Below are 10,668 nucleotides of genomic sequence, written 5' to 3' on the forward strand. Positions count from 1 at the left end.
CTAAGAAGCACAATCAACAAGCAGTAAACCAACACATTAATTTGTTATCATTAAAATTCTTGGTTTTAGTATGATGTAGACTTTGTTCAGTTATCAAAATTCAATGTTCTAATGAAATAAAAGTGTATAAAAATCCCAATTAAAGAATTCATTAATTTTAATTTTAATTGATGAGGGTATTAAAGATTTGTAATAACATTAATAATAAGTACATAGTCATCTCTCCAAATATAAGGTAACACATTTGTTAAGGAAGCTCCTCAAATGTAAAATTCAACTAAAATGGATACTTCTACAATAAAAATTTTCAGCAACTCAATAGGAAACTAATCTTTGAGGTTAAATTCATCTCTGAATGATGTGGTTAGGACTTTATCGGAGCTCTAAACCATGCCCAACCCATCTCATTCAGAGCTGCAATTTTACCTAATTAAAAGTGCTGAAGTCAATAAACAGAAATAAAGATCAAAGTTTCCATAAACCAGTAACACTCCAGAAAGAGCAATTAGGAATGAGCATTGAAACGACAATATATATGAACAGACTTTCCAAGCAAGAATTTCAAAGGTATTTCATTAAGATTAAGATATATGAATACATTTGAGTTGTTAAATTACATCATAATCATAACCAAAGATGCTCAAGTAAATGCATCTCTTCATGAATTTATAAAGTAACAAGTAGAAAATATTGATATGTGTTAGGAAAGGGTGTCTACTGTTTTTTTAATTACTTAGGAGGTAATTAGGTGAAATGTGACAAGTGACGGTGGTTCTAGGGAAATTTGGGATTGGAAAGGGCACTTTTGCACAAACCAATACCATTGCCTATTCCTCACTCCATATAGGTCAAAGTTTGCTGTCGCTCTCCTCGACCTTTGTTCAGTACATAGTCATGCACTACAGTGCGCTGATTTTATATAGTTGGGGCTCAGCCCCAACTATATAAAATCAAGTACTCCACGAATAGTTGAGCAGTCTACTCAAAGCAGGCACAGTCATGCGGGCCAGATGGAAACGCCAATCTTTAAACTTGTTGGAGGAAAAAACAAGCAAAAGTGCCCTTCCCCACCCCAAATCACCCCAGAACCACTGCTACTAGTCACATTTCACCTAATTACCCCTTAAATAATAACAAAACAAACAAGTGACACCCTTTCCTTAACTCATACCTAACAGTTACCATTAATACCACACAGAAAATATGAAATATTTAAAAGTATAATTGTAGTTCTAAATGACAGTTTGAACCCCCCCATCGAATTTTAAACCCCCCTAGACAACCAAAGAAGTCTAAGTTCTTTTAAAATTTTTACTTATGGACACTGTCTGCAGCTCTCATAAAGTACAAACCACATCTACATTTGAACATTTGATTAAGAAATTCACTTATTATAAATATTAAGACGAGAGCTACGCAATTTATATAATATATAACGAATATTACAGATTATTGCTAAACTTTGTGTTTGATTATAGCACTAATTCCTATGGAAAGAATATTTTAGCAGTTATTCGATAACTACGCATCTCATATTTACTGTATATAAGCACAGTATTTGATGGGAGTCCGAGCTTACAACGCTATTTACGTTCTTATTATCGAGAATAATCGTTAAGTTATCTAAATTATATGTAAAAATTGATGAATAAATTCCATACCGAAACTTTACTGTTACCAACGTACTCCAGGTCGTCGTCTGCTTTTCTCGAGACGCCCTCTGCCGTCAGAATCATAATATCCAAAAATATAAAATTGCAGAAATAACTTAAAATTTAAAATAAATTGTGCTGTACGCCATATTTTTGTACATATGAATTTTAGATTTAATTAGTTTTAATAATTTTCTCTCCTTCTTAACCCTTCTTTCTAATTTCCTTTGTCCATTGTTCTGGCTTCTGGGAACGCGGGCTTCCCACTCCCCACCCACCAGGGGGTCGTGTGGAACAAAGAGTTCGAGTGGAGGACGAGTAAAATCTGGGTCATCGAAGAGTCACTTTTTCTCCGGCCGGACACGAGGAAGCACGGACGAGAACGGCGAGCTCGTGAGACGGAATTCTACGAGGGCCGAATAGAGAGCCGTGAGGTGAGGATCCGGACCGTAGAGTCAAAGACACTGACAAGAAATTATCCTAAAAGGTATTTTTACAACGTTGACGAACCCAGAGATACGCAGAATAAACCACCAGCCGGAATCGGAGTTCAGCGAGAACAAGGGTACCCCACTATCCTATCAATTCTTCTCACTTCCTACTTTTATACTTTTCTATCCTTTTAGGTTTAAGTTAGTTAAGAATCGCGCGGGTTTTATTGTTACAATCGGACAACAAGAGAAGTTGGACTGAGGGAATCCACAAAGAACTTATTTGTATATATTATTAATCGCGAAATTAAATTTGTTTTAATTGAATTCACGTGTCTGTGTATTCCTATCGCGCTTCACACTTTACATTGGCGTCCGCGACAGGATTCCCTCCTCGTTGATCCAATTCTCTGTATAGCTGTACTGATTATCAGCCATCGTTGTAAGTTATATGGAGGACAAAGGTACTCCCAGTATGAGTTTGGTGGCAGAAAGCCACAGTGAGAACCCCCCACTCGTGGTTACTGGATTCTTAGGGATGATCCCCACTTTCTCAAATTCGCCTAACGACACGGTAAATATAAATCAACTATTTAGAACCATTGATAATGTGGCTAAGTTAGCCCAATGGGGGGACGAGGTTAAGGTGGCTGCGTTGCAAGCTAAACTAAAAGGTGAACCATTAAACACTTTCTTTTGTTTATTGGAGCAATCGCCTGCACCAACGTTTAAGGAAATTGAGCAAGATCTAATTAAATGTTTCCAGAAGCACGAAGGGAAAGGAAGGGGCTTACTCGATCAATTACTAAATTTGAGGCAAGGAGGAAAGGAATTAGTCAGTGAGTATATCATTAGGACTAAAACCATAATGTCTAGGGCTATCCGGAGTAACCCAAATATCGTGACATTCAAAGATGAGATTATCAAGGAGAGGTTCATCAGGGGATTAGACATAAGTATCCGAAGTCACGTATGTCGCAGGGAACCTGCTACCTTAGAGAAAGCTTTCGAATGCGCTGAAAGGGAGGAAGAGCTAGAAAAGGAATGTAGTAATCCTAGAGACCTCAAAACGGTCTGTTATAACTCCCAAAGCGAAGTGGGTGCTGAATGTACTAGTCCTGAAGTAAACCCTGACAAGACTCCAAAAGATGAGGATCGGTTAGCCAATTTAGAAAAAGGGTTGAAAACCCTGTTCGAAATAGTTTCCAAGATGGCCGAAAACTCGACCCAGACTACTAAGTCGCCTAATATTAACAGCAGACTTTGTTTCGTTTGCAATAGCCCAAATCACTTGGCTAGGAAATGCCCCAAAAGAAATAGTCAGGATTTAAACTAGTCCGGGAACCTGATCAGGGTCAGTGTCGTGTTCCCATCCTCATCTTTAAACTGACCGAATTTTCATGTTCGGAGAGGGGACTCCCATTAATATGTGGCAGGGTAGTGGGGGTAGAGATTAAATTCTTAATTGACTCAGGTGCGGAAAGGTCTTTAGTTGATATAGCGCTGACTCAAAACGCGAAATTGGCTAAGTCCTTCCAGGTTGCAAGAAGGGGTGAGATCACCCATATCAGAGGTATCAACGGCACAATCTCCACATGTAAGGAAGTCCTAAAGGGATCGATAAGCTACAAGGATGAGATAATACCCGCTTCCCTTTGTTGTATGGAATTCCCGGATAGGCTAGAATACCAAGGGATCTTGGGGATGGATGTCATCAACTCAATCCCGTCATTGATAATTGATGGATGTACATTCATCAGTCGTGAAGCTAGAGTATTGAACCATAGTCCTCGCCCATCGATCATGTATTTCGATTGCTTAAGTAGTACTCTGGTTGGCACCGCCATAACTCCAGGAACTACAAAAACGAATGACGAAAATCAGGTGACTCGCGTCCTCGATAAGTATCCCGGTTTGTTTTCGGAGGGGGTCGAAGATTTGAAAGGCACCGATCTTTTTATGCACAGCCCTGAAATAGACACTAACCGGGTAATCAATACCCGTCAATACCGTATTCCGAATTGCTACCTTGCCGAGTTAAAAAAATTGACTGATGCATATCTTAAGGCAGGCATCATAGAGGAAAGCCATTCGGAATGGAATTCCCCCATCCATATTGTGAAGAAAACCTCGGGTGAAATCAGGATGACTTTGGACTTACGTAGGATTAATGACATAACGAAACCACAGGTGTTCCCGCTAAGTAGGGTGGACGAAATACTCACGACCTTCCATGGTAGCAAATACTTTTCCGTAATAGACCTCAAATCCGGTTACTTCCAGATCCCGCTTGACCCCAAGGTTAGGCATATATTTGCATTCACTACCCCTTGGTCCAAATATCAATTAACGCGTATCCCACAAGGGGGGAAGAACAGCGGTCGGTTCTTTCAATATTGTATGTCACGTCTCCTCGCCCCCTTCATCGGAAACAAATGTTATGTATTTCAGGATGATATCATCCTTTTTTCCCCTTCTCTGGAGGAGCATTTAAAACTTCTTGATCAAGTGATAGGGATCTTACATAAGGCAAATCTGAAGCTCCACCCTACCAAAAGCAAATTTTGTGTTAGAGAAATTAAATATTTAGGTCACATCATTAGTAGTGATGGTATATACCCTGACCCAGGCAACGTCGAAGCAATTAAGGAATGTAGAACCCCGCGTAATGTCAAAGAGGTTCGCAGTTTCCTCGGAATGGTCGGTTTTTTCCGCAATTTCATCCCCAATTTTTCCGAGATGGCGCTGCCCATGACTGAACTAACAAAAAAAGGGAAACATTTTGTTTGGGACAGTAATTGTCAGTCCAAGTTTATGAGGTTCAAGGAAGTTTTATCAAACCCCCCCCTTTTGGCACACCCAGATTTCTCTTCTCCATTTGTGCTATATACCGATGCCTCTGATAGTTGGCTAGGTGCCGTTTTGGGACAGCAACGGGATGAAGGCGTGGTCCCACTCGGATATTATAGCAGGAAGTTTAGGGGACCGGAATTGAGGTATTCAACGATCGAGAAGGAGTGCCTTGCGATTATTCTCTCTCTCCGGCACTTCAAATCGATAGTTCTAGGTCACGAAGTTTCTGTATATTCGGATCATAAGCCCTTATCTTACTTGAGGAGTATGAATAATCACAACGACAGATTAATGAGATGGGCCTTAGAATTGACGAATTACGATGTTACGATAGCTCATGTTAGGGGTAAACACAATCCGGTGGCCGACCTTTTGTCACGCCCGATATGTTGCGGAGAGAGACCTAACTTGGTCAACCAGTGTTTAGATGTGCATAGTCCCAGTTTCCACCATAGAGTAGTGGAATCACAAATGGAAGACGATTTTTTAAAAAAAATGAAACTAGGTCTTGCGAAGGCTCAAAGGAACATGCATCAGGGTCTTGCCGGAAAGGGTGTCCAGCCAGAATTCCAGTTGGAAGGAGGTGTGTTGGTCCACATTAAACCGGGAAGATATGGCCTATATAACTGGAAGCGGATATGTGTAGGTCAGAAAATGGGTGAAGAGGTTGTTAGAGCGTTCCATGAGTCGGGCCTTGGGGGGCACTTGGGCATAGAGAAGACTTGTAATACCGTTGACAGGCATTACTACATACGGGGTCTACAATCGGTAGTCCGATCGGTAGTGAGGGTGTGTAGGACATGTCAGAGGTTTAATTTACACAAGGGAAAGGAGCCGTTCCAAGAAACAGAGTTAGCTGGCTTCCCTTTTCAGAAGGTAGCTATAGATATAGTCGGCCCACTCATGGTTACTCCCAGCGGAAATCGGTACATTCTATCTATCATTGACGTTTTCACCAGGTATTCTGAAGCAATTCCTATTAAGGACCAGACTGCAAAGAACGTAGCAGACGCCATATTCCAGCATGTGATATGCCGTTACGGTTGCCCCGAAATTATTATCTCAGACCGGGGGGCTAATTTCACTTCTTCCACGTTTCAGGAATTATGTGGCATACTCCGTATCAAACATAAAATCACTACTGCTTACCGTCCGTGTGCGAACTCGGTTTGTGAGCGGTTTAATAAGTCTATATGTAGTATTATAGCTCGGATCTCCAGAGGAAGTAATGGGAAGTGGGATGAGCATCTTGCTCAGGCAGTGTTTGCTTATAATAACGCCACTCATGCATCCACCGGCGAATCCCCTGCCTTCCTTCTCTTCGGTTTTGACCCCAGGTTACCTCAGGTCTTTCCGACGGGCGTGCCGGCCCACCATAATTTGCATGATTATCGGAGGGAGCTGTTAGAAAAATTGAACACTGTTCGTAACTTGGCTTATTCACGGAGCAGGCAAAACAACTTAAAGAATAGGGAGCGGTGCAATATAAAAAGGAAAGGGCGTGGCTTTAGTGTTGGTGAGAGAGTGTGGCTGTTACGCAAGCACCAGGGTAGGAAGTTCGGAAAATTTTCCCCTAAGTATTCGGGTCCTTTCCGTATTACGAGAATTTTAGGTCCAGTAACCGCAGAGTTGGGTGGTAGTGATGGAAAGAAAAATTGTATTGTGCATTTCGATCGTTTGAAACCATATTATTCATATGCTGTATATAAAGGTCGAAACCATTACCGACCCAACAACAATGATTCCCCGGATATGTCTGATGATGATGGAGGTGATGAGATTGCATTACAGTACAGGAGACAGCCGATGATACCTATCAGGCGGCAAGAAGACGATGCATCACCAGAGAATCCCCTTGAATCGGATGACGAGCATCAAGCTGTTCCCGCAAGCGAGGGTCGATACCACCTTCGGAAAAGGAGAGTAGATTACTACAAACTCCATCATGGACTTTGAGCCTTTCCGATGGGGCGTATGTGGCTGTACGCCATATTTTTGTACATATGAATTTTAGATTTAATTAGTTTTAATAATTTTCTCTCCTTCTTAACCCTTCTTTCTAATTTCCTTTGTCCATTGTTCTGGCTTCTGGGAACGCGGGCTTCCCACTCCCCACCCACCAGGGGGTCGTGTGGAACAAAGAGTTCGAGTGGAGGACGAGTAAAATCTGGGTCATCGAAGAGTCACTTTTTCTCCGGCCGGACACGAGGAAGCACGGACGAGAACGGCGAGCTCGTGAGACGGAATTCTACGAGGGCCGAATAGAGAGCCGTGAGGTGAGGATCCGGACCGTAGAGTCAAAGACACTGACAAGAAATTATCCTAAAAGGTATTTTTACAACGTTGACGAACCCAGAGATACGCAGAATAAACCACCAGCCGGAATCGGAGTTCAGCGAGAACAAGGGTACCCCACTATCCTATCAATTCTTCTCACTTCCTACTTTTATACTTTTCTATCCTTTTAGGTTTAAGTTAGTTAAGAATCGCGCGGGTTTTATTGTTACAATCGGACAACAAGAGAAGTTGGACTGAGGGAATCCACAAAGAACTTAGTTTGTAAGTATATTGATTAATTCGCGAAAATTAAAATTTGTTTTAACTTGAATTCATCGTGTCCTGTGTATTCCTATCGGCGCTCAAGTGCACACTTTAACAAAATAGTCTACACAGAAGTTACGGTTTAAGTAATATTAATTATCGCATGTAAAAATTAAACGTAAACCGAAAATCTGCGCGACCTTAATGTTTCGAGTAGAATTAAATTAAGTCGCGTTACCTAAAACTAGAGTACCTATATCAGTGTTTTCCAACCTTTTTCATTAAGTGGCATTCGATTGAGAAATGAAAAATCGCGGCACCCTTGACCAGCGGCAGATCTAGAATCTGAAAAGGGGGGCTTTAATGGGGGGCATATGAATCTTTTGCGAAAACGAATACAGTACGAGACTCGTTAATCGGAATCACTGGTATTCGGAACGATTTTCAGTCGGACTGTTTCGTGCTGAATCGAACGTTTTTGATACTAGATTTACTTCTAAAGTATAATTTTCATGTTTTTATATTCTTCAATATATTTATTTTGTTTGCACAAAATGCAGAAATAATTTTTTAACGATACGATAGCCTCGATTATTATTATAAAATTTTCGTTAGGCTTAAAATCGACGAAAATTCAACACGAAGCGACACGCAACGGATAAAAATTTGAACATCGGACAGGTTAATATATTTATTCGTACATAATCGGTAATCGGAACAAATCACTAATCTGAACAACCCCAGTCCCCAATTGATTCCGATTTTCAGTTCTCTACTGTATTATGCGCAATGCTGGGGTGGGGCCGGGGACTCCCTCCCCGGGAAGAAAAACTTTAAAAATTGACAGTTTGAAGTAGCATTTTAATGCAAAAATGGTGTTTCTACGTTTTCAAAATCAAAATTTAAGTCCATTGAATTTTGTCGAAATACTGACAATGAGTTATCTTATGTACTACACTTAAGTAAATTTCCAAGAAAATGCCTAAAGGTGTTAAACTTTGTGACACCCCAACTGGCGCCGTGGCGCCGTGGCACCCTGGTTGAAAAACACTGACCTATATTATCAGAGTAGCGACACACGAGTCATCGCCGCCATGTTCTGTCAAATGTCATCACGTGGCCTATGGGTTTACATTGGGCCGGATGGCCGAGCGATCAAGGTGGCAGCCTACCGCTCTGGGGGACCTGGGATCGAATCCGAACGGGTCGAAAAATCCCCAGAAATTTTTCGGGGGGTGGTCCGTTCAGATATGTCGGGCCCCGTACCCTCACCACCCGGTCGCCCCATTGTGGGCCTGGCCGAACCCATAATGGGGCATACTAAAAGAGGCCCTCTTAGTGCCCACAGGCGGAAAGAGTTTAAAAAAAAAAAATGGGGTTTACATTATTAAGAAATGACGATTTTTCAGTTTAAAGTGTTTTATTTGTATTTTTATTTAAGAATATGACGGGTGGATGAATCTTACAGGCTCGATAAGTTTTAAATCTCTAGCATTAGTATTTTTAAATAAAAAATTAATTTTGTTCACTTATTAAAAAAACTTCTAGATCGATATTCCAAACGTTATGTTACAGCAAACGTAAGAAATCAGTCAGTAGTTAATGAAATGGATATTCGGCTTGTCAAAACTACTACTATATTCACTAATTTGACAGAACTTTATGTTGGGATGTACAGTACAGCGTACACGTCCTTACGCGACATTGCAAAGGTAAAGCTGGGCGTTGGCCTTGACGTGGCGTAACTCATCTCCTCTCATCCAGGGGCGGACTAAGGCCTAGGCAACCTAGGCACGTGCCTAGGGCCCGTAATTTTTGGGGCCCGAAAATTAGGTTTTTAATTTTTTTTTTTATATTAATTTTTATTTTTATTTAACAGAAAAACGTGATATTCATAATTATTGCTGAAACGTATCCAAATTATGCCGAATCGTTGATTGATAAAGTCGACAAGTGTGGACGAGCGTTCCCGTGCTTATGCATCCACGCCCGCGAGTGTCGATGTGTGTAAATACGATCGAGCCTCGCGCCTATCGAGCCTTTACTATGCACGTGTTTAAAAAGTCAAACGTAGCTATTTAAAATCAGTGTCTCCTGAACATATTGCATCTTATGTGAGTTGTGATTGAAAATTGTGCAATTAAGACTTAGACCTAGACTTGATTGCAAATAGATTGTTTTGGATTCATAGTTAATACTTCTGTGAATTTCTAAATTCAAAAATGTAATTTTATAAAAGTATTACATTATTTAATTAAAATAATATATAATATAAAATACCACAAATTGTGATTTTGTTTGTGATTGTGATATTGAGTAAAAATAAATTTAATTGAAGATCATTTTCTTCTTTCTTTTTAGTACGTGGTCTTTAAAATGAGTTCCTATAAACATTTAAGTGGAAGTGAAAAAAAGAAAACGAAAAGCAGATCGAGATAAAGTGGCAAACCAAATGAAAAGATCGTTGGACAAACTTTTAACTGTAGATGGAGAACAATTACAACAATCGTCATCATTTTCACAAATTTCACCTGCTCAAACTCCAGAAACATCATTTGTGTCCGAAACTATTCTGCAAAAAGACCAGCAGGAAAAACCAAGCAATTCCGTTTGTGAAGATGAAACAAAAGGAGAAAATATAAATTTAAAATCATCTCAAAGTAATGATGAAACTAAGAGTTTTGTAAACGATATTGCATTATGGCCAGAATACTTAACAGATGCCATGCGAGAGTATTATATAAAAAATCCACCAAAATCAATAAATGGATCTATGGAATCATCTTCTATTCGATGCAACGAAGGGTCAAAACAAATCACAAGAAAATTGACTATTGCCTCCTTCTTCAAAACTATTAATAGCGGGGAAAAAGTTAAAACAGATTGGTTGGCTTATACTGAAACCAACAACTTATTGTACTGTTACGTCTGTAAATTATTTTCCAAGCAAACAACGTTAATGACGAAAAGGGACGAATGATTGGAAAAATGTACATAAAAAATTGTCAGAGCATGAAAATTCCAGTGACCACATGTCATGTCGTGCTTACTACGACATGTAAAGGGCGCGTCGAGCGCTGCGCCCGAGGGCGAGACGCCCGATATATAAACTCTGTAACCGAGGGCAGTGACCTCTTTCTTTGTTAGACCCTGTTCTGTATATATGTGAGATTTATGTAAAATAAATGTGG

The 10,668-nt window shown here is 40.2% G+C and overlaps 1 protein-coding gene across 1 annotated transcript; it reads left to right on the forward strand.

The window, feature by feature from the left end:
• The first annotated feature begins 9,929 nt into the window (after positions 1-9,929).
• LOC136970400 (zinc finger MYM-type protein 5-like) lies at positions 9,930-10,457 on the forward strand. The gene has a single exon (XM_067264842.1). It carries the CDS (start codon positions 9,930-9,932, stop codon positions 10,455-10,457), a length of 528 nt encoding a protein of 175 aa, XP_067120943.1.
• The last annotated feature ends 211 nt before the right edge of the window (positions 10,458-10,668 follow it).

The sequence above is a fragment of the Centruroides vittatus genome, unplaced genomic scaffold, assembly GCF_030686945.1.
Source record: "Centruroides vittatus isolate TY-2023 unplaced genomic scaffold, ASM3068694v2 contig_193, whole genome shotgun sequence".
Taxonomy (NCBI): domain Eukaryota; kingdom Metazoa; phylum Arthropoda; class Arachnida; order Scorpiones; family Buthidae; genus Centruroides; species Centruroides vittatus.